General features: G+C 44.3%; 1 protein-coding gene across 5 annotated transcripts; it reads left to right on the plus strand.

Annotated features, from left to right (window-relative positions):
• The first annotated feature begins 313 nt into the window (after positions 1-313).
• Positions 314-23,595, plus strand: KHDRBS1 (KH RNA binding domain containing, signal transduction associated 1). 5 transcript variants are annotated; one of them, XM_052810838.1, is made up of 11 exons: positions 314-834; positions 7,835-7,962; positions 8,545-8,661; positions 9,605-9,751; positions 11,741-11,877; positions 12,771-12,990; positions 13,953-14,020; positions 14,340-14,398; positions 16,791-19,068; positions 19,563-19,624; positions 19,787-23,595. In XM_052810838.1, exons 1-9 carry the CDS (start codon positions 498-500, stop codon positions 16,886-16,888), a joined length of 1,311 nt encoding a protein of 436 aa, XP_052666798.1. In that variant the 5' UTR covers positions 314-497; the 3' UTR covers positions 16,889-19,068; positions 19,563-19,624; positions 19,787-23,595. The 5 variants fall into 5 exon arrangements, with proteins under 5 accessions (XP_052666798.1, XP_052666797.1, XP_052666799.1 ...); XM_052810837.1 differs by having other exon boundaries at positions 21,010-23,595; XM_052810839.1 differs by having other exon boundaries at positions 16,791-16,985; positions 21,010-23,595.

Here is a 23,595-nt window from a genome sequence, read left to right on the forward strand (position 1 = left end):
CGGCCTCTGCGCATGCGCAATACAGCCCCTACGCAGGCGCCGCGAGTCGGCGGGAGGCTAATTCTCTCGGCAGCCTGTGACTAATGTCACGCCGGTAGAGCTGCGCCTGCGCACTGGAAGCCGAGAGGGTGGTGGCCCCTCCCACACACGTGTCCCTTCCACCGGCACGGCACTGCGCATGCGCTCTGCCGTAGAGCGCTTCCTCGGAAGCCGGCCGTTGGCGGAGCGCGCGTGCGCGTCCTGGGGGCGGGCCCTGAGGAGCGAGGCGGGGGGGGGGAGGGTGGTCGGCGCGCGGCGGCTGTACTTGCGCAAGCGCAGAAGCGCGCGGGGTGGTCGCGCGGGAGCCGGCGGGTGAACGGGGGACGACGACGACAAGGGGCGGTCCTTCCGGCCCCTCACTTCCGGCCCTGGCGCTGCGGCGGACGGTGTGGCAGCGCCGCTCGGCCCGCTCCGCTCCGCTCCCGCCCGCCCCGCCGCCGCCCGCCCCCCTTTCCCTCATGCAACGCCGCGACGATCCCTCCGCCCGCTTAGGCCGGGGACCGGGCCCCGGCGGTGCCCGGCAAGGGGCGCCTCCACCACGGCGGCCGCCCCGTGGCGGTGGGGGCCGCGGAGCCGCCGCCGCCGCCGCCACCGGGGCGCAACCTCCGCCGCTTCTGCCGCCCAGCGCCACGGCCGCCGCTTCGGCCGCTCAGGCCCCCGCCGCCGCCCCCACTCCGCTGCTGCCCGGGGCCGCTGTCAAGATGGAGCCTGAGAACAAGTACCTGCCCGAGCTGATGGCCGAGAAGGACAGCCTCGACCCGTCCTTCACGCACGCCATGCAGCTCCTCACAGCAGGTACCGGGGGCTGGGCAGGGCGGGACCCCCGGGTAGGGCCCCCACCACCACCACCACCCTTCCCCCGTTCTCGGTGGGGCGGGCAGGGTCGGAGGCAGCTCCTAGTAAACGCTTTGGGAGAGGAGGAAAGGGGAGAGGGACACCCCCCCCCCGGGTGGCTGAGGCGGCGGGGGGCGGGGGGGGCAGCTCCCGGCCGCCCCGGGTGAAGCGGCGGGGGCGGGGAGGGGGCGACCGTTGTGCCGACCCGTTCTGGCTCCCCTGCCCGGTACGAGATGCGACCCCCGGGGTTTTGACGATTAGATATTTCTCTTATTTAATCTCTGTTCAGTCCCGTGCTTAATCCAGGGCCTGGGCCGGATTAAACGCAGAGCCAGAACTTGCTTTTTAAAACGGGGTGTGCGGTCGTACTGGCCCTTTTCATCCCTGGGGAGGGAGGGGACCAAAGAGAACGGTAAAACCTGGGGTTTTCCATGTAGCGTCTGCTTGAGTCCCCGTGAGGCATGGTTTGTGATCTCTTTGATTTTCCACTCTGGTAATCTGTATTAGAGCTTGTTTCATGCTTCTGATGAACCTAAATAGGGAATGGAAATGGCAGTCTTTGTTCTGTGCCCAGACTAGCCTTCTCCTTCCCCATCACCACTGTCCAATCGCCTGGCAGCTCTGATTTCTCCATATCTCCACAGTGCAGCTGCTGCACCCGCGTTCAGTGCCTCTATCAAGTAGATTCAGCTGCCTCAAGACACTGTAGTCAGCTTAAAAATTGGAACGAGTTAAAATATTTGCTGCCACTTACAGCTTTATGTGTGTGTAGTGGAGAGCTGGGAGGTACCCGGCACGAGGATATACTCAGATTTGATTTGCAGATGAGCAGAGTGTTTAGCTCTCTGGTACTTATCATTCTGCTTTTAAATGATTTTTTTTTTTTTTTTTAGGTCTTTAAAACGTATAGTATTGCCATAGTTGGTGCAGTGCTAGAGATTTTATTAGCTCCTCCTTTAATGTAGGAAATAATTCTTAAGAATTGCTGCCTCCCATTGTGCAAGTAACTGAGGTATATCGTCATGGGTAACTTGGCATCACTCGCGGACATCTTGATCTAAATAAATTAGTTTTATAATCCGATTTGCCGTCAATTTAATGTTTTTCATTAATAAAACCCTTTAGCCAGCTGATGCTTGACAGCTCAGTGATAATGCCTTCCAGTGAAATGAAACCTAAGGAGTTCGCTAATTCCCACACAAAGAACGGCGTTCTCAGCCCACTTAGTAAAGCTTCGTTCACAGAGTGGTGTAACAAGGATTTATGAGGTTTTTTTCATTAATTTAAAAATTGCTGATAGTAGACTGCAGCTTTGTGAGACTTAAAATTGGTCATTGGAAGAGCGCCAGATGCTTCCTGCTTGCTTTGGATATTTTGAAAATTGCTGTCCTTTGGGAGCATTCACTAGCAGTTCAAATTCAGGACCATCTGAGCAGAAAGCTCATGAGAAAGAATCTGAAATAAAACGGTGGTTTTAGGCGACTACATCTTTTTGCGCAGATGACCCCAAACTGATCTGGATTCCTCAGAATTTCTCTACTGCTGTGGCACCCTTTGGGGATGTAATGTTGGAGAAGCTGCTGTAAAGCTTACTTTGGAATTTAGGTCTGGGCCAAAGATTATAATGCATACAGCCAGCACAACTTAAGCAAAATGAGTTCCAGACAAAGAAATGACTGATTATTGTATGTCAGCAGTATTCCTATTCCAGCCTTTTTTCAGGAGTGGAAGTTGCTTGTCCTGCCTGCCTCTGGGAGGGAATCCTGCAGGACTTCTGCATTGAAACTAAGACTTCTTCTTTAAAAAGAATATGTAAAACTAGTCTAAAATACTTTTGTGGTTCTAAAGCTGCTTAGAGTTTCTGGAGAAAATTAGCATTATTTAGGAGGAAGATGAAGGGCAAGAGTGAGTAATACCGATTCTTGAACAATGTACTGTGTGATGAAAAGGTAGTAAAGCGGCTAGATTTTAGGATTCTGTTACCCAGCACCCTGAACAGAAACTGAAAACTGGGATTTCTTGCACCTTGGAACATGATCCACGTTTCCTCACTCCTGTGGTTCGGAGTCTGTGTGACCTTCTTCTTCCATAGGAGCAAGAAAACCCTTTTTCCTCACTTTGATTTATGCTCTCCATCTGCTGCGGGGAGGGCGGGAGGAGATGCTGGTGTTTTGAAAGGCACAGTCCTCTCTGCTTGCATGCATTGGGAAGACAGGAGACGTCCACCAATGTGTTAGTTGGGCGTAGGTTTTTTTTCCAAATTCTTGTGGTAATCTTAGCTATTTTTATTCCATGGAGAAACTCCAAGTGAAAAGAGCTGGTCATCTCTGAGCTTCCTATGCTGCAAACAGATATGTGAGCTATGTCATTCCACTAGCAAGTCTCTATATAGCTAGCATCTAGTTGATCCTTACGTTAAATGCAGCCCTTTACATCCCCAGAAGTGTGGAGTGGTGAGGAGGGATGGAGGCGGGTGGATTCAGAGCAGCGGGTAGGGTGTTAGAGCAGGATCCGTGGAGGGAGGGAGTGCCGAGCAATTGGAGTTGGAGCAACGCATTGCAAAGCAGGGAGCAGCTTGAGGTGTTGGAGGACTCCATGACAGAATCCCCAGCTGACCGTGCTGGTCCTCGTGCCAGATTCATTCAGTCTGTGTGTATTCCAAGGAAGGGAAAAGGGCTGTATGGGAAAGTCGGATGGATGGGCGGTTGCCTCGCTGGAGTGCCTTGCCAAGGAACCAAATAGTGGGATTAGAGATGGGCTGAGGTCACGAGGGTGATGAGAAACTGTATGTAACCCAGAGCAGTACAATGTCCTGAAGCTTGCTTTGTGTGGAGTTAAGACTGTCCTGAAATGGAGATTATCTAAATTTCTGTGTTTCCAAGTGTATCCCCTACCTCCCAAAGGAGCTGTAACTGCCACCTTAAACTTGTGCCCAGATGTCGCAGACTGTAATATGCTAATACCGTTTCACTGTTGCATTTTTAAATGTATATATTGCTAAGCCGTGCCAACATTATTAGATGCTGATGCTAGCCTGCCTGTCACTGCTGTGACTCTGCCTCCTCCCACTCCTCTGCCAGGAGCCTCTACTACCTGTGCCATTTCTCATAGCTCACCTCCAGCCTTTCTCTCCTCCCTGCCTCATGCTTGAGCAGTGTTTCTTTTCTTCCCCATGCGCCCCCTTCTCCCTGTGCTAGTGGCAGTCCCCTCCTGTCTCAGCAAAGCTCCAAAGCAGAGTTGTCTGCGTATGAATCCCAGCATACAGGCTGGAGGGTGGGGGGGTGTATTTCAGCAGAAAGCCAAGGGAGGGAAATGGTGGGGTTAGGCTTGCCAAATTCTGCAGCTTCCACTATTGGCAGAGTCCATCCAGGAACAGGTCCCTGCTTCCTCTCCTCTGAAATCAAACCAGCTGGGGAGCAGTAGTGTAGGAGAGGGGGCTCTGCTTTCTTCCAGAGGCTCCCATTCCCAAACTCTTTTGGGTTTTTGGTGGTTTTTTGTTGGTTTTTGGGCATGGGGTCAGTATTATCATACTGTTAAGATAATACTCTCAGTATTAGGAATAAACAGAATGTGTCTCTGCTTACAGAGCACAGGTGTGCTGCAGGACAGTGTTTAATGTGGGTTTTTTTGTTAAGGAGGAGCTTGGGCTTAGATCAGGAGTAGCACTGTGGCTGCTTAGCCTCCTCCTTGTGAAGCAGCGGTGTTACCAACCCCCTTTACCTACCCCTTAGGATTTCTTCTGAGACAATGCAATCACTGCCCCACATGAAGTCCTGGAAACCACTGCCACACATGCCGCCAGACTGCTGACATTCCCCGTGGCAAGAAGGTAACCTTCTGCTGCACCTCTGACACGGCTTTAAAAAATCAGCACTGAAATGAGGCATGCTTAATCCCTCAAGGTATATGTACGCTTCTTCATATCAGTAAGTGGTCTGACAAACTGCTACCACTCATCAGTTCATTCAGTACTGCTTCATGTTGCATAGCTAATATGCCAGAATGCATACAGATAACGCTGGAATCCGGAGCAGTAGGACACGTCACAAGTGGCATGTTTTTAGTTCTTCTTCACACCTATTTCCAGACTTGGAGTTTGTTCTGAAGGTGTGAAGGGGACTGCTAGGTCACCCGCGCTGACCTGAATTGCAAAAGCTAGAGAACTTACGAGTTATTCTGCTGTGCAGGGCTTTTTCTTCTATGTTTTGTGTTTCATTTGAAGACATGGTGATGGTGGATCCGATGCTTTTTTTAGCAACTGGTTAATTAATTGTTGCCCTTACAGACCGATTCCCAGATGTTGTTGCTACTGTTGCAGGAGGCAGAATGGATTTTGCTTTGTGATTGATGTGAACTGTGATTCATTGGTTTGCAGAGGCTTACATCTGATTGCGTTGTGTTTTGACAAGGTAGAAGATGCCTCTGGGTAGTTTAATTTGTATCAAGAAAGTTTTAGGGTGTTTTATTCTTGATGTGTGTGTAGAAGACACTTCTTGTTAATATGCAGAATGCATTTTCAGAAATTCACTTACTGTTTTTGGAGAACCAAAATATTTGAGAAGTAATCGCATTGTGTTACAGGGTCTAAAGCTATGTCTAACCAGCAATAAGGCCACCAGTGCAATCTTTAGTTTCCAAATCTTGATTGTCTGATCTATTCTTATAGCTAAAATTAAAAAAACTGCATAAAACTAACCAAGGCAGCCATCTCTTTTGCTTATGTTATAAATAACATAACAAGTGCTTGAACTTCCAGGTTTTTTACTTTTGCATAGTGTCTTCAGAAAATCATTTCTTTTTAAATCAAAAATCAAGCTATCTTTTTCAAAGCGATTAGATCTGGTAATTTTTTTTTAAACTAAGGAGTCATGGTAACACTTTTGTAAGGGAGCCAAGGTGCTGTTGCAAGTAGAAATACAAAATTTAGGCTTTTTTTCATAATTATGCAACACAATCTCCAAGTTCTATATTTAGATCTCTGAACTAAAAACCAGTTTATATTACTGTGTCCATAACTGAAAAGTTAAAATATCGATCATTTGATCATGTTTTCTTAAGATTTGGGTTTTTTTGGTTGCACATCTAGTTGCTTGACTTCCTTGTGGTCTGCACCATTTGAAAGATGCTTCTCAGCCCATGAGGCTGTGGTTGCCTGTCCGGTCAGAAGGATGATGGTAACCCATTGTTCTATTTCTGTTTGGATGATACGAGAATATTACTAGGTGGATAATATGTCAAGTATCTGATATGCCAATATTCTGAAACTGTAAACATGAACATTTAGTCTAAAGCATATAGTTTCTGACATGGACAGAAATCACAGGAAACACAAGATACTGCAGCTGCCCTCTTTAAATTCTGGTAATGACTAAGCAGTCTTCAGTTTCAGTTTTGTCTTGCAGCTTTAATCCAGTTATGTGTATAATCTTGTGAAAGTGTCTCTCTTTCCCCTGAGATGTGAGAAGTTGTATTTAGAGCACTTTCGACTCAGAAGAGATAAATATAGTTCTTGGGTTTGCTGATGAAATGGCACAATTTAACTTTTAAGGAAGGGTCATGCTCCTCCCCTGATAAGCATCTGTAAATAATAATTTGTGATGGCTATGCATGGTGTGACCGATTTTTTTTTTTTTTTTTTTTTTTTTGGTTGGACCAAAGAGTGCATAATGGTTTATTATCAGTAATTTGGGATTGTTAATAATGGATTGGCTCCAAATTTGGGGGAACTTGTCGCCTAGTTGTTGGCCATTAAATAAAAATTGTACATGACTGGACATCTCTGGAAAAGAAAAGCCAGTCAGCTATGGGCTGCATTCTTTTGAAGAATGTTGGGCGTTTTTCTTGTACAAGGGAAAGTGCATTAATGACTATAAGAACCTATGCTAGAAGTGCCTGCCTTGGAGATGATCTTCAGTCTTCTCCATTTGGGTCAGCTTTTATGAGGTGACTGTCTCCTGCCATCTCTCAGTGAAAGTTTAATTTATAGGCAGATTTGAGAAGGTGTTTGTGTACTAGTTCCTAATTGGCCTACCTTAATGACCTACTTCCAGAAGGTTATTTGGACTTTGTTCCAGATCCCCCTCAGGCTACAGCATGCCTTCAGTTCAGTCAGGCCACCTCAGTGTTTTTCCAAGACTCTATAATTCACAATATACAATTAAAAATGAGAATCTTATTTTGAGGTACAGAAATTTGTAGTTGCGTTGCCTGAATCAAGTTAAGGACTTCTGACACTCACTTTTATGGCTCTATGCCTGAGGCTTACAACTTAAAAACCAACTTATGAATTGCTTGGGTGATAAAGATGCATTCATTTAATGAAATGAAGCTTATAAGAATTTCATAAGCCAGACTACACTCTAGTGTGTCACTTATTCGAGCTTCTGTTTATCAGGAATGTTTTCAACCAAACTGAAATTCATAGTGTCGGTATGTGTTGGCACCACTAATTAAATTACAGATTTAAAATAGTGCATCAGTTTGAATGATAAAAACTTGCCTGATTTGCTGATGGCTGCTGCATTGTAGCAAGCATATACATTTAGTGTAGTTGGGGCTGGTTTCTTGGTAGGTTTAGGAGTCTACACGTGGGTACTGCATTCACGGTGGAGGCATGAGGTTGGGGACTGATAGAAGAAGGCACAGCAGAAGTGATACACAGAACTGTACTTGCAGTTTCCTACTCTTATTTGTTGAAGTTATTTGTAGGGCATTCTCTGCTGTTTTTTCTTATTTTTGTTCATTATCCTGGTTTTGGCCTTCTGGAATCCCTAGATGTGAAGGGAGGAAGAGGCAAGCTGGGCTAGCACTAAAGAGGTGGCCTGTCTATCCAGATTCCATTAATGCAATTATGTGTTCATATATTCACAGAGAATGAGGGTGGTATGTCCTGTCATAATTCCAACTCTAAAAATGATGCTTGTTTGAGGAATATAAGCAGCCCTATTTTTATCTTGTTTAGAAATTGAAAAAATTCAGAAGGGTGAAACAACAAAGAAGGATGAGGAAGAAAACTACCTGGATTTATTTTCCCACAAGAATATGAAACTGAAAGAACGAGTTCTGATACCTGTCAAACAGTACCCCAAGGTGAGGGCCAGAAAATAGCTTACTGAATCTCTGTGATTTGCTTATTTTCTATGGATTTTATGGCTGACTTTTAGAGATAGTAGCTGTCAAAGTGTCGTGAGGAGTTATGCCAGTGTTCCACTATCGCTACGGAATTTTTCCTATGCAAGCTTGCAGGATCTTATTTCTAATATATTACATTTCTAGAATGTCTTGGGATAAAGCTAAATAGTGATGCATAGTTGTGATCTTTTATTACTAGAATAGACACTTTCATATGTAGAGCTTTGTGGTTTACAGTTAAGAATTCATTTAACTCTTAAGACTTGCTGCCTGTAAAACTACTGGAGAGTAGATGTTAGAATTAAACGCTTACCATGAGTTAATATAGCTTGATTTTCCGGTGGAGCATTTTTTTCATGAAAAGAATGTTCTGGAACTTAAATTTTCCTGTGCATTTTTTGGTCTGTATTTTTTGGTGAGGTGAAGAGGAAATGGAGTGGCTAAATTTTTTGTCAGCCAGCATAACATTCAGAAAAGCTTTTGTTAAGGCTAATGAGCTCTGGAGCTAATTTTTTTTTTTCTTTTTTTCTTCATTTACAGTTCAACTTTGTTGGAAAGATTTTGGGACCTCAAGGCAACACCATCAAGAGACTTCAGGAAGAAACTGGTGCTAAGATATCTGTGCTTGGGAAGGGTTCAATGCGAGATAAAGCAAAGGTGAGGGCATCACCCTTGAAAACATATATTAATGCCTTTGATAGTGCTGTGACAAGTTGTGGTTCTCAAAGCATTTTATAAAAGATTAAACCATTAAAATCCAAAAGCAAAGGTGGTAGAAAGTCACCCTTCCAAAATTACTCTGTGCATGTTGGGAGCAATCTTGATTGGGGCAGAAGTGTGGTGCATGTTTTCTTTACGAGCATAACTTAGAGACTAGTCATCTTTTGATATCCTGTACCCTTGGATGCAGAGATAGTTTATATGAAAGGTGAAGTATAAAGTTTGTAAAATAAGAATTAATTCCAGCTACTCTGTGAAAAGTCATTCGCTAAAGGAATATATTACCCCTCCAGAAAAAAAAGGCGGAGGGGGAGGAATCACAAAGTGCCAGGAGGAAAAATTAAAAGAAATTTTTTTCTCCCTGCTTACTCCCAAAACTGAGCTAACAGTCAACAGAGCTGTAACTCGATTCAGCTTTTTACTTTAGCAGCATGAAAAGCTTTTACACTTCTAGCTTATTTGTAGCTTCTTAAAGCCATCTGAATAACACAGATATCTAAGAGCAGAGTTAAAGATCAAGCTTGTTTGAGGCATTAGACTTCACTAGGTGGTAAAGAGCACCTCAGGCAGAAAGGTGTTGTAGAAAAGGAGGAACACTGCTTGCATACGCTTAATCTTTTGGAAAAAAGGTGGCTGGCATCAATGCATTAGCAAAAATATCAGTCACCTGAAAAGGGAGCTATAAAAAGATGGAAGGTGTAGATTGCATGTGGCTTTTTATAAAACCGTATGCTCATGTATGTTGTTATGATCTGTGTCCAGGGATGGCCAAAATGCTTTTACAGACATTTCCTGTTCAGGTGTAGAAAAACAGATAAAAGAAAATTAGTTTCTCTGCATCTTATTTAGTTTTAGGAATCGCTAATCTGCTTTGTTGCAGGAGGAAGAACTGCGTAAAGGGGGAGATCCTAAATATGCTCATCTAAATATGGATTTGCATGTCTTCATTGAAGTTTTTGGACCCCCTTGTGAAGCGTATGCTCTGATGGCTCACGCCATGGAAGAAGTCAAGAAGTTCCTCGTTCCGGTATGTATGCCGATGTTGTTTTCTTTTTGAAGGGTGTAGACGAGCTGTGAATCTGGCTATAAGGATGGGTAAGATTTGCACAGTGTAAGGCTCACGCTACAGGAATTGGTGTAGTCGAGGAAGCCTGGAGTATTACATATGTGTGTGGCAGCTTAAGATGACCCCGTTAATCTGGCATGAAGGTATGTGTTATTCCCCTAACCATAATTAGAAAGACATACACTTACAGGGCAATTGTATAGAACACTTGGAGTAGGTATTTCTCTCCCAGTATTAGCTGTGGACACTGGGGTGGGTGGGTAGCTTGTATAGCTCCATGTGTCACTTTTAGTGGGAGAATAAGTTTAGCCATGCCTGGCGTGGAAGAGACTTCTCGGATGGGTTCCTCTGACTTAGAACTATGGCATAGAAATCTGGCTAGAAAACTTCATTGGCCAGATCAGAAACTGTAAGTACGGAGATGTTTGCTCTGCTCTGAAGGAGTGGTGTGAGGATGAGGAGGGTGACTGCCTAGGCAGCTCGGTCGTAGTATTCAGTGTTGTAGCTAGTTTGAGACACATCTGTTAAATCAGTATTTCTGTTGTGTTTAAACGTGTATGATGTGAAGGAACCTCTGTGTTCATCAGGTGTTTATACAGATGACACTTAGCTGTTTGTGGGTGTCTTTTACTGGTGAACCTTATAAGACCTTTATGGTCAACTTCATGTCAGTTTTGTGCCTGCTAGAGTATTGACTCCAAGAACTGCAGAATTCGAAGGAGTCTTCCGCATGTTATTAAAATGATAGTATTGATTGCTAAAGTAGGAAAAAAACCCAAAATGGAAAAGAAGCACACAGTGCTCCCTGCTTCTGGCTAGCTCAGCCTGTAATTCAGAGACCTGGCAGGTAGAGAGCTGAATATACCCTGGCACCATGTTCCACAGCTGAGACTGGGAGCTCAGATGTTCTGCCTGAGATACCGGGGGGGGTGGAACCCAAGAGCAGTGGGTAGTAGGGAAGTGTGGAAAAGCGTGTGGGTACTGTGTGATTTCTGTGAGTCTGACATGGAGAGGAGAGATTGCTATGTGAAGTGTCTTTGAAGGAAAGAGGTCATCTTCAAGGAGCCCCTGGGATGTATAAAACCTCACGCTTGCTAAAGCAAGCGTGCAGCCTTGCTATTTCAAGTGTCTTATCTATCGCTGCCTTCAAACAATGTGTTAAACTTCTGAAAATTGACAGAGAAGTCACTATGGAAGCCAGCAGTGCTCTGAAGACACATCTGGTAGGAGACTCCTTGCTTTGTGGTGTTGCCATGGCATCATGAAGATCCTCGATGCGAGGCCCAGCCTGCCTCTGTGTTGAGGGGAGGGGTGGGGTACAATGACTTCTGCGGGGTCACCAGAGATCTGTACTAATTCCTGAAGCTAGATGCTCTGAGGTGATAAAAATGCATGGAGCCAGACACGTACTGTGTTCCTAAGGATTTGAAAAGACAGCCTGGATTTGCAAATGGGTGTTTACTCTTTGTCAGGCTGCATCCTATCCTGTTCCTTCAGTGTGTTGGGAACACAGCAGTATTTTATGTTATGTGGGCTCACTGTCAGCCACTTGCCTTTAAGTGGGAGTGTAAGGTGCTTGAGGTGAGATATGGCTTGCCTGACTTCACCTCTGAACTGTCCAACACTTGCAAATAAATCTTGCTGACATCCCTGGGATGCTGGACATCAGATACCTCCAGAACCCCTATGAGAGAGGTTCTCTTCCCAGGGACCAGCTATAGTGCTCACTGCAGCTCCTGGACATGCAGGTGGTGTGCCCTTCTTGGCCGGTTTGGAGAAGGCTAGCAGTTTTGCCCTGCTGTCTGCTGAGCAAATCCTGGTAAAACTAACCAGCAGATTTTAATTTAGGACTATCAGGTTATTTTTATTCCAGCACAGTAGCCTGTGATATCCCGGAGCGCAGACTGGCTAGTTAGCTGTTCTTTGGAGTTGACTCTTTCCCCTTTTTAGGATATGATGGATGATATCTGTCAGGAGCAATTCTTGGAGCTCTCCTATCTGAATGGCGTACCAGAGCCAACTCGTGGCCGAGGAGTTCCTGTGCGGGGAAGGGGAGCAGCTCCGCCACCGCCTCCACCTGTTCCAAGGTATCTTTCCCAAAAGCACAGACCTAGAAATGCTGGATCTTGCTCAGAGTTGTCCTGCCAGATGAGGTTAAGCTACTTGTTCTTGCATATCAGCTGTTGGCCTTGACCTTGGCTTTTGGCCAAGGCTTTCTAGCCTTGTGTTGCAGGCTTGCTTTTAGCAAGCTGGCATCGAATGTTTTGTATGTTTTGAGATGTAATCTAGTGGAGTGGATGTTTTCTGTATTATTTTTGATGTCTGAAATCAGCAGCTTCATAAAGTAACCTTTCAAAAATTGGCCTACAAAATCACGTGTAGATAGATGTGTCATGTTTGCTTCAGCCTTCAGCAGAATAAGCGTTTTCAGTTTAAACTGACCGTCCTTTGAAAGTTATAGTGTGGCATTATTCTGTCATTGCTGTCAAGGCATTGGGATAAACTGGCGATAAAGCTCTGTTACTATAGTTCTTGCTTCACTACCTATTTCATGGGGGGAAAGTCTTTACTTCTGAGTGTTTAGCCCAGAAGTGTCCCTGCCTATCATCATTGATCTTTACAGTCCTGGAGGTCTGGCAGTCATTGCAGGTTAGTGATAGAGGGTTATTTAAAATGAACTCGGAGAAATTACTTGCCCAAAGTTCTGTATCAGATTTATTTCTTCGTCTGTACAACATCTAATGCAGTAGAGTTCTCATCCCAGAAGAGGTTTTTGTAAATCCTGCAATACAACAATATTAACGATTCTTGTGCTTTCGTTCCTGATAAAGAATTCATGGCTTAGTTAATAGTGACTGTATTTATTTATCAAGCTATTGCATTTTAAAGTAGGTGTAAGACGCGCATGCAGTGCCCTCAGTATTCAGCACACGAGCAGTACAGCAGTAGCTGTTCACAATCCTTTTTATCTCCTTTGCAGGGGGCGTGGTGTTGGTCCTCCCCCTCCTCCTCCTCCTCCTCGGGGGGCCCTTGTGCGAGGAGCCCCGGTTCGGGGTGCCATTGCTAGGGGAGCTGCTGTAGCCCGCGGAGTACCTCCTCCCCCAGCAGTACGGGGTGCTCCTGCACCCAGAGCGCGTGCAGCCGGAATTCAAAGAATACCGCTTCCTCCTCCTCCCGCACCAGAAACCTATGAGGAATATGTAAGAAACTATATATCTTTGTTTTTTTTTAATTCCAGCTAGCTGACCATGTATTAGATGCTCAACATTATTGAAATAAGGGCTAACAACAGTAAGATTGCTCTAGAGGAGCGACCACCAGTGCAAACACTGGCGTGGTGCTGGGTGTGACCTGCTCTGCCTCTTTAGTCCTCAAAGGAGGGAACCGCTAGTGTCCTAAATACAGGGTAAGGGGTGGTTTTTATAAAACTGAAATGTGCCCCCAAGACTGAAGTTTGCCATAACTGTCGGTGCATGGTAGAAAAACTACATCACAAAGATTGATGTAGTTCACATCACATTCTCTTCCTGCAAGAGAATTGTTTGAGCAACACCAAAGGTTTCTTACTTCCCCTAAAATCCTTAAAGTAAATATGTGAATGAACATGATGATGCTTCAAGCCATATAACTAAGCACCACCCTCCTGCCAAGCTTATCTTAGCATCTGTGCTCTTGGTATTCTAAAGGAAAAACAAGACAACTGTTCTCGATGCACAACAGCATTTTCAGGAGTCATCACAAATATTCATACATCTAAAAAGTCTGTTTCTGCTCTCGGTAAAATTTCTTGAGTTTTTCCACTGAAACCAATCCTAAGTTAATAGGTTGCTTTTTGTCTACCTGTAAATCTGTGGTTTGGATAACACAGTTACAGGCCTCCTGGCACATGGATTTTTACCGCAGACAAACTGCAGCCTTGGACATGTAAATGACTTTCAAATGTGTTGTAAATATTAGTATAGTTCATTCCTCCCAAGCCACAGGACACAAGCAGATCTTAGCCACCTATGTCTTACGATTGAGCTCCTTACCTGCAGCAGGCAAGGATTCACAGGCACCTCTGAAAGCTGCTGTAGCCTGAATACAGTTTTCGCATTACTCTTGGTCAGGCATTAACCTTTGGTCCTTCCATTAACGCCATTTATGTCATCATCTGTTTCAGGGCTATGATGATGCATATGCAGACCAGAGCTATGAGGGGTATGAAGGCTACTACAGCCAGGGCCAAGGGTAAGTTTGCTTGTCTCCTGTTACTGAGAAAATTATGCATGATCTTTTTTTCTTTTTTCTTTTCTTTTAAGGGAATGGAAACACTCATTTCTGAGTTTGAGCTGTAGGGAAAGTGCCTTCTGCTGGAATCCAGGAGTGCCTGGGAAATAACTTCTGGGAGTGTCCCAGTGTCCTTGACAATTCTGTAAAAGCAGTGATCAGACACACCACAGCCATAAGCAATATTGGGCATCTTTGCTTTTCAAGTGTTTGTGCAAGTTGTGTCAGTTTAGGAATACAATTTCAGCACTGTGTGTAACCACCATAATTACTCTTCCAGGGACACAGAATACTATGATTATGGACACGGGGAGGCACAGGAAACCTATGAAGCTTATGGTATGTCTGGGAATACTGTTCTCTTGACAGGGAAGGGGCTGCACACAGTTGGGAATTGCCTGCAGCAGTTGCACATAGTTGGGAATTGCTTGTGGTCGACCAGCTGTTTTCCAGTGCCACTCCACGCTCTGAGCAAAAGCTTACTGAGAACCTCAAGTAGTTTTCATGGTTGAATATTTATACCCTACAGATTATCCAGGTCTAAACAACCAAAGGCATTCTGGGTCTTTTAGATTCTTATCTAGCTTGATTGTCTCAAAGGTGGCGCTTTTAAAATTCCATTTTTTAACTATGGAAATATCTTTTAATTTCCTTGTAGCTTTAGAATATTTTAAGAGCTCTGGATTTCCACCCACAGCGCTACTTTTGCTGCAGTCTGGTGTTCACGGATTATATTTTGTTGAGCTGGATGAGTGCATGGTTCCATCTGCTTCCTTATCCTCAAAAACCCGCTAGCTGATACTGACTCTGCACTATACATTTGCTTGAAAAATGGATTTAAATGTCATATGAAGGCCTCCCTTTGATTAGGTGGAACAATTTTGGTCAATATGACTTGCAGGTAGTCTATGAAGTGCAGCCAATTTGAATTATGTAAAGCTATCAGCTTAGGCTAGACTGAGGGGTGTGGGAGACCAATTTAACCACAACTGTGTAAACCACCAACTGTTGAAAACAATAGGCCTTATATCTGAGGTGCTGGCAATAAAAGATTGGGTGACTGCATTTATTTTTTTTAAGCTAGTTCATATATCCAAGCTTATGAATGGCATCTGCATGTGGCAATGACTAAGATTCATTTTTCTCTCTCTGTAAACAAGCTGAACTATAAACAGTTACAAAAGCTATACAGTGAGCTGCTTAATGGCATGGAAATATGCTGTATTGAAAGCAGTCCCTTTAGCAGATCATCAGTTGCCTGAAGGCGTGAATGAATGCAGATAGTGACGAGCTGGAGGGGCTTTCTGGGATCCTCAGGAGCTAGGAATCCCCTATGCCATGTCATGCTGGTATTAGGGAAGCAGAGTTGTTAATACCTGCCTGTCTCCTGTGTGGGCCTCGGGGCGTTCCCTGCTCTGGGCTTAAGTTGCGAGAAGTTCAAATTCAGGTGCCTAACCAGGGATGCTTTTCCAGTCTAAGATGCATTTGAATAGACAGCTGCTGTCAGTAACATTGGCTATCTTTCCTGCCTTCAATGGCTTGGTTTGTTGCCTGCGTTAGTCACGCAGCACAAAGAGGCTTTTGTGCCTCCTACTTGGTAGGAGAGCGGTTGTGTTGTCTGGGATATGAAGGCCAAAATGCTCATTGTATACTTGGCATGAAGTTGCCACAGCTAATCTGTTTATCCACAGTAATTTCCTTTGGTCTCTGCTTTCATGAAAACAGAATTAGAGAAATAAATTGTTGAGCCAGGCTGGAGACAGTTTTGAGAAAATGGGAATGTGCTCCATGGTGGTAGGAACAGGCTCGGCTGTCTTCCGGGCTTCGGACACTTGCTTTCATAAACTGGTGACCCTGGAGAGAATGGCAGGCATGCAAGTATGAATGTTGCAAGCAGAAGCCATAATGAAAGCTGAGCTTGGATATTTGGGGGATATAGCTCGGGGACAATGGGAATGCAAACTTCATTTGCTTCGGTGGTGGTTGTACGTAGCAGAAGGGTTTGGGCTGTCCTGTCGAGTTCCCGTCAGCTGTTAATGCTGGTACAGCACTAGCAAGTGATGTCTTCTCCGAAGAGGTGAGCAGATGCTATGCGAGCTGCGGCTGTGAATTTTCCTGTATTCACGGAGGGGAAGGAACAGCAAGTCACAGTCAGAAAGCAGACTGGTGTCTGGAAGTTGTCGGACGTGCTGCTTTCCTACCGCAGCGTAGGGACTTAATTATTTTAGCACAATTATCCAGGAGCTGCCTTGCTTGGTGTCTGGGAAGGAGAGAAGCACTACCTGTAGCAGTCCCCCCAGCCCCAGCCAGACCCCAGGGTTATAGATGATGCTGGCCGCCAGCCCAAGGGGCCGTGACTGCTGCGACCTTCGCCACGGCTGGCTGCCAGAGCTGCCCCGTGAATTGGCTTCAGCTCTGCTGAAATTAATTACTCCTAAAAGGCACTGGGTTTGTCCAAGTCGGCACTTAGCTGGGCTGTCGGAGCTGCAGGCTTCCCAGGGATCCCGCGCAAATGGGGTTTTTTTCCCCGTGATGTCGGAAGATGTGCTGCAAACGAGAGGTTTTGGTGGACCGTGGGGCATTTTGCAGACCGGTTTTGGGGTGAAACGGCTGTGAAGATGCCCCGTGCCTCTGTGTCGACTCTGGAGGGGGAGCCAGCTCCGCCGCTCCCTCCGTGCCCCTTCCCTGGCAGCACTCCGCCGACCTTGACATATCCCTCTCTTTTCCGCAGGGCAAGATGACTGGAACGGAACCAGGCCCTCCCTGAAGGCCCCGCCGGCCAGGCCAGTGAAGGGGGCCTACAGAGAGCACCCATACGGACGTTATTAAAAAACAAACATGAGGGAAAAATATCAGTTATGAGCAAACAGTTGTTACTGATTCTTGTATCTCCCGGGATTCCCGTTGCTTTACCCACACCAGACAAGTAATTGTCTAACTGTTTTTCTTCGTGGCCCTTTTTCTCCCACTCCATCCTCACCCTGCATTCTGGCTTCTGTACGTAGTATTTTAAAATGAGTTAAATAGATTTAGAGGACCGACTTTAATTTTTTTTTTTTAAGTGTGTAGATGGCTTTTCTTTCTTTGTTGTTTAGATAAACACAACTGTACCTTTTTTAATAAAAAAAAAGTTGAGTTAAAAATGTTAGTTTCAAAAGTGACATGCTTTGCTTAGCAGTTATGAAATTAAGGTTTTGTTAACCTTTCAAGTTTGGTTTTAAGGAACCCATAAAAGTTGTAGTTGCAGAATCCCAAAGTAGGCTACATTTCAAAATTCAGGGCTGTTTTTAAGAATTAAAATCATAATGTAACGGTAGTAGCTGCCACCGTTTAAAAGTAACCTCAGATGTCAAACGTTCCTTAAAAGCAGATTGCTGGTGAATCTTAAGTTTAAATTTTAATACAAAGGATCCTCAAACGAATTAAATAGCATTTTTTAAAGGTAATTGACTTAAAAGAAAAAAAATTAGGTTTGTAAAATTGACTTTTCTTATGTGGGTTTTGAAATCTAGCCCCGAACATGCGGTGTTGAGAGATGCTTGGGAAGCAGATTTTCCAGTGTAAAGGGGTTCTTAGTTTGGTTCTATATGAAGAACTTTTAAGGGAAAAAACAAATTAAAGCATGGCTCTAATTGCCCAGTGTTTGATATTAGAAAACAGAGTATTATTACGTGAGTAGGTCTGAACTCTGTAAAATTACAGTCTTCTCATTTTTATAGTGCTTGGGGCAGATAATGCAGTGCAAGTTTAAAACTGACAAAATTGTCAATATTAGCAATCCCATTGACTTGTTCAAGTGTATCTCAACACTAGCTTTGCATAAAAAGGGACACTGCAGCTGAAAAAATGAGGAAAAATTTCACTTTGTACATAGGATAAAGTCCTAATTGGATTTGTACACTGTCCTCCCACTCTGTTCTTGAAGATTAAATGCTACATGTGTAAGTCTGCCTAAATAGGTAGCTAAAACTTGTCAAAATGTCTGCCGCAGTTTGTCAATAAAGTTTAGTCCTTTTTTAATCAAAGTAAATGTGATGAATTGTCATTTTTTTGTTGAGCAATAAAATAGCTATTTTTTTTCAAATAAATTTAAATTAATGCTAAAGCTAATTGTCTTTTTAAAACATGGAGACATTCTAAAAATGGTGGTTTTTGTAATTCTCACAAAAAGTTTATCAAGCTCATTGAACGAGCTTAATTTTTTTAAAAAAAAGAAAGAAAAATTGTTTTTCACCCCCTGGAAGTTGCTGAAAGCAGTTTGATCCTGGACTATGGCAGAAATCTGACTTCAGTCTGCTGGAAAGTGTTTACGGTTCTTTGCTGAATTACTGATTCAGATTTCAGGTGGCCTCGCAGAGTATTCCAGGCTGCAGGCTCCAGATTGAGTCTGAAATGGCTGGTTTAAACGTAGCGTGACAAAATGAATGCTGAAAAATCCAAGGCTTAGCTGCCACCAGGAGGAGAAGGAAGCTTGCTTTCTGCTTTATGTAAACACCCCTAACCCCCTCGGCTAAGATGATGCCCTTCTTATTTTACGGTAGCCTTTACTTGGAAAGCCACTTAAAAATGTATCTTTGTTTGAGGAGGGTGCTGCAGTTGCTCCTCATATCCTTCTGAGAGGGTGTGTATGCATAGATATATAATATAATAGTTTAAAGTAAACTGCTGCTTAGACAGACATGAAAAATGGTTTGTATTTCCCATCTGCAAAATGAATCTGGCATTCTAGGGGGAGAGAATTAAACTGCTCGGGGGTGAAAAATAGAGCATTAGGAACCAAACTGCTTGTAGCAGTGCATGATTGAGGGGAATACTTTAAAACAAAAAGTTGTATTTGTAGATTGTTATTAAAGTGTAAATAACTGAATTTTCAACAATGGTTTGGAGTCAGCTTTCAGGGCATAATGTCTTGCTTGATGAAAAGATCACCCTATACCCCCCTTTTAAAGGAAAATTATCGCAGGAGAATCAGGATGTGTAAAGCTAACATGCATCGCAAAACCCAAAAGGTAACCTAAATGTCTGATTTTAATAGCACATTTCTCTTTTACATAAACTGTGACGGCAACTTGCATAAACTTTATTGAAACAATTCTTCAGATGTTAATTTTAATGTAAAAATTTGCAAAAAATGTTTAAAATAAACATTTAAAAAAAACCACATGCTTCTGCATAAATTAGCAATAACTTTAATAATGTGCCCTTTGAAAATGCACTGTAATGTAATGTGGGCAAAAAGGAATCGGCAAGCTTAAATATCAAAAGATGTAAAATGACAACGAATATAGATAGTCCTGCTACTGCCAAAAAAAAAAATTCTGCTCAGTTATTTAAAAATGTAAAATGATGGCCCTTTTTAGACCCCAGTATTGATATTTACTGTGAAATGTTCAAAGCTCAGCTTAAGTTGCATGTTTTCCTTCCTGTGTAATTGCATGCAGGACTCTCTTTCTTTTGATTTGTGCTCACATTAAGGAGACTCACAAATGTCTTCAATTTGCAGGAGTCAAGAGTACATCGCTGTGAATCACTTGGGTGAAGATGAGCAGGGGCAACAAGAAGTGGGTAAGTTTGTTTATTTTTGCAACCCATTGCAAGTTACTAACATGTTTTGTGTGGGAGGTGGGGGGCGGCACCATCTGAGCTGCTAAATTGAAGCCATTCTTTATATACCCACAAATAAATTACTCTTGTGAAAGGCCAGTTACATGACTGACACTCTTGCAGAGGTCATGGTGTGGAGGAGGCTTCGGTACGTACCTGCATAGAGCTCTCCCACCGAGATCCCATGGAGAAGGAGGTTTAAGTGGATTTGAGGAGAGAGGGAAACGTAAGGAGGTCTGTGGGAGCTGATTCCCGGCTGAGATGCTGGCCTTCGTGGGAGTGCTCTCGGCAGCAGGGTAGCGTTGAAGTTGTTGTTACCGCATGCTCTAGAAAGAGAGCAGCTCGAGGAACGGCTCAATAAGAATTCCTATAGGAGTCCGTGATGCATCAAAATTATAGACTGCAGATTTTAGACCAGATGCTGCCCAGCTAGGCCTTGCTAGTTCTTCCCCTTCCACCCCCATCGATGGGCTCTGAAATGTGATCTGCCTGCTGGCTGTTCTTTTTTTTTATGGCTTTTTGTCTGATGTCATTGCTGGAGACGGCTCGGGCAGCGGTCCTGCCCGCCCGGCTGGGACGCGTTTAGCTCGGAGCCCCGCAGGGCTGCACGCCTGGCGTCAGCGAGCGAACACCCTGAGCCCTCGGGAGGGGTGATGGACCCCCAGCACCTTTGGGTGCTGGTGGGGGTCAGCACCCACAGTGGCGGGGCTCCCTCTGGCGGCTGCTCTGGCCCCACTGACGTGCTCGTTCTCCAATAAATACCTTCATAAATGCACGCCGGTGCTTGCCAAACCGAGTGGTACCTTGGTTGGGGAGATAATCACGCATCAGTGGAGTGACCTGCTTACACAGCAAGGACACATCTCCCCCCAGGCCCAAAGGCAGCAGCCGTAAGCGTTTCCTTTGGGGACAGCTAATCGCTTTCTCTCAAATCTCGAGATCACTGAGAGTCTGAGCTCCATAAATAAAAGAACAAAGAAATAAACCCTTGCAATGCTGAAGAAGTCTAATGGCTTCAAAAGACAACTGTGAAAAGCCCTGGGCATAGGACATCGAAGGACATAATTCTCATTTTATATGGAATTGTAAAGCTACCAAACGAGCTTCTCTTATCTTAGCAGTATTGGGAACAAGAAAGCGGTGATATGTGGAAATGCTGCAACAGAGTGAGATTGCCCTCAGTTCTTTGACTTTCACTTGAAAATTGGATCCATAGTTTTCTGCGAGGGAAATCATAACATGTCTGGATTTGTGGCCTGTTTATCGAATGCATCTTCATTTACAATGTAATTGGAACATCAATTTATATGGTGTTGTACCAATCTTTCCCATTTCTTTCTTAATAGGCACAGCTTTTATATCAAGTGGAAAAGACTTGATAGAGATCATCTATTATGATGCAGTTTTTTACCAGTAGAAGTGGATCTTGTGACACTGCCTTTGGAGTAATACAGCTTGCTTGTGCATTGCATTTGTTGCATGTTTATGTGAAAGATTTTAATGTTATGGAGGAATGTAAATCTTAATATATTGAAATAACTGTATATGCTAAAAGTATTTTGAAAACATGCCCTGCGTCAAACATCTTCCTCCCTCTCATAGCATTACTACATTCAGATTTTAGCCTAGAGTCTGCAAAAGCTAATTTGAGATCCCAAAATAGCCATCAGCATCGGATGTGTCTCTCAAAGATGCTCTAATTAGCCAGACGTTCCGGGGGTGATACAGGACTTGCTGAAATTTGTGAGGGGTAGAGATTCCTTTGACTACTGAAGTCTGAGTCACCTAAATAACCTTCCCTTTTATACCGGCATGTAGCCACTGGAGGTGGTATTCTGCTGGCTGTGAGCTAACAACCGCCAGTGATCTTTCATCCCCCGATTTCCCCAAAGGACTAATCCACATCTTATTATTAGTAGGATTTTGGTAAAGGCCATAACCAAGATAAAGGCCCCCATTGTGCTTGGTACTGTACAGTGTGATGTGCAGCAGCAGTCATGTCTCCTCTGTGGAAGTGTTTCCCAACAATACTGTTCTTTTCAAGAGAAGCTTGGCTCTAGAAACATCGTCCTGCTGCAGAGCGCTCTGTGTCCCAGCAGTCCCATCTTCTCTGCCCCTTGCTCTGAGTGGCCACAGCTTCTTCAGCCTCTAGTCCAGCCCTTTGGTATAAATACTCCGGCTGGCCTTGCTTGGAGCTGGTACAAACCTGGACTTTACACTTCCCCGGTGAGGTCTCACCATGCATAGCAGTTCATAGCCGGTATCTTGGACAGCAACAGGAGTGTGAAACTGAGCTTGCAGGAAAAACACTCCAACTGGTATTGCAGAGATATCCCCAGCAGCTTTTCCTGGAAAGAGACTGTCATACCCTGCCTGTTCCTTAACCCTGGTTTCAAGTTGCTGTTTGGATTATTAAGTAAAGCAAGTGGCTACAGGCTTTGTTTTATAACTTAGCTGTGGTATTTTTATGTTTAACTTAAAACACTGTGCTTTCGGTAAGGCGAAGACATTACCTTGATAGGGCCCTCTGTAAAACTCCCTATTTGGTAAGTTGGGTTTAAGAGCACAGCTGGATTCCCTGTTCGGCTGTTAAAGCAGATGATTCTTTTTGTACAGAATGAGTTTTTAAATTTGTATGAGAGCATCTGTCACAAACAGAGCCAAGAAAAACAATTTAAATGTGCACGTCTTCCCTTCCTCAACCCATGCCGCTGCTCTCCTAAAGAACACTTGGGCAGAGGGTGATTCCTGCAGCCTGTGATAGACCCTCCAAATGGCCCCAGAGGAGGAGAGACCAGCTGTGACCCGTCTGCTGGGAGATGCAGAGGAGAACAGGCGGTGTTGCAAACACAGCTCTTCTCTCAGCTGTGAGGAACAAGTACATATGGTGCTTTTGGGGAGGAAGACAGGGCTTAGGGAAATTCTTCTTTAATTGATAAACCTATAACATCTTGGATGAGATGTTGGACACATGCCCCATTTGTAAGCTTTGAGGGGGAGGAATTTCTGCAGGCTAGTCAGGGCCCGTGGGAACTCCCATCTCGAATGTAGATGTTACTCCTCTTTTTCTACTCAGGAAGCTCAGTTCCTTTGAGCACAGAACAGAAACCTTTGCTGTTATTGCTCAGTTGAGCCTTCCATTGCTACCATATGTTTTAATAGAAATGTTTGTTTCCATGCTCATTTTGCTCCTTTTGCAAAGTGGGATGAATCTCCGACGAGCTGATTTCAGATCTGATAAAGGAGCACCGTTAAGATGCCGTTCGCTTTACTGTGGCTGGGAAATAGGAACCTGCCAGCTCTTGGTGAGTGTTGGAGAACACCGGAGCCTCCCTCGGCTGCCGCAACCCCTGGAGAGCAGCAACTGTGTGTTGGAGTACTGAAATATAAAGTGTTTTCCGATGAAGCTGTTACTTTTACCGCTGGCTTTAGAACCAAATACGACCAAAGGCTTGTACACGCTGTTACAGATGCAAACCTGTTTTTAACCTGACATTGGTGCCTCCTACCTGTTACCTTTATAGTTGTTCCTGGAAGACTTTGTTAAAACTGCAGGTGTCTGGATACTCCTGGTTTTTGATGGCTCTGCGCAACGTAGGTTTCAAAACCAGTAAGAAATGAAAGATCAGCCCTGTGAAGGTTCATTAATTTTAGAGCTGGCTTTGCCTCCAGCCCAGGCAGGGGTGGTTCTCTGGATTGTATAATGCTCCATCTGTACTGAAGCATCAAACCACCCACAAGTTAGGGAAATCAATGAGAAATCCTGCAAGTGGTTGGTAAAGATGGTGAAAACTGATCAAGGTGAATCACAGCATTAAAATAACTTGTATAGGAAACTGGCAAGCTCTTCTGTGCCTGGTATTTAGCGAGAAGTGTTCAACAGATGTTGAAAGTGATTAGTCATTCCCAATAATAAAGGCCTAACGTTGAAA

The sequence above is a fragment of the Harpia harpyja genome, chromosome 16 (assembly GCF_026419915.1).
Source record: "Harpia harpyja isolate bHarHar1 chromosome 16, bHarHar1 primary haplotype, whole genome shotgun sequence".
Classification (NCBI taxonomy): domain Eukaryota; kingdom Metazoa; phylum Chordata; class Aves; order Accipitriformes; family Accipitridae; genus Harpia; species Harpia harpyja.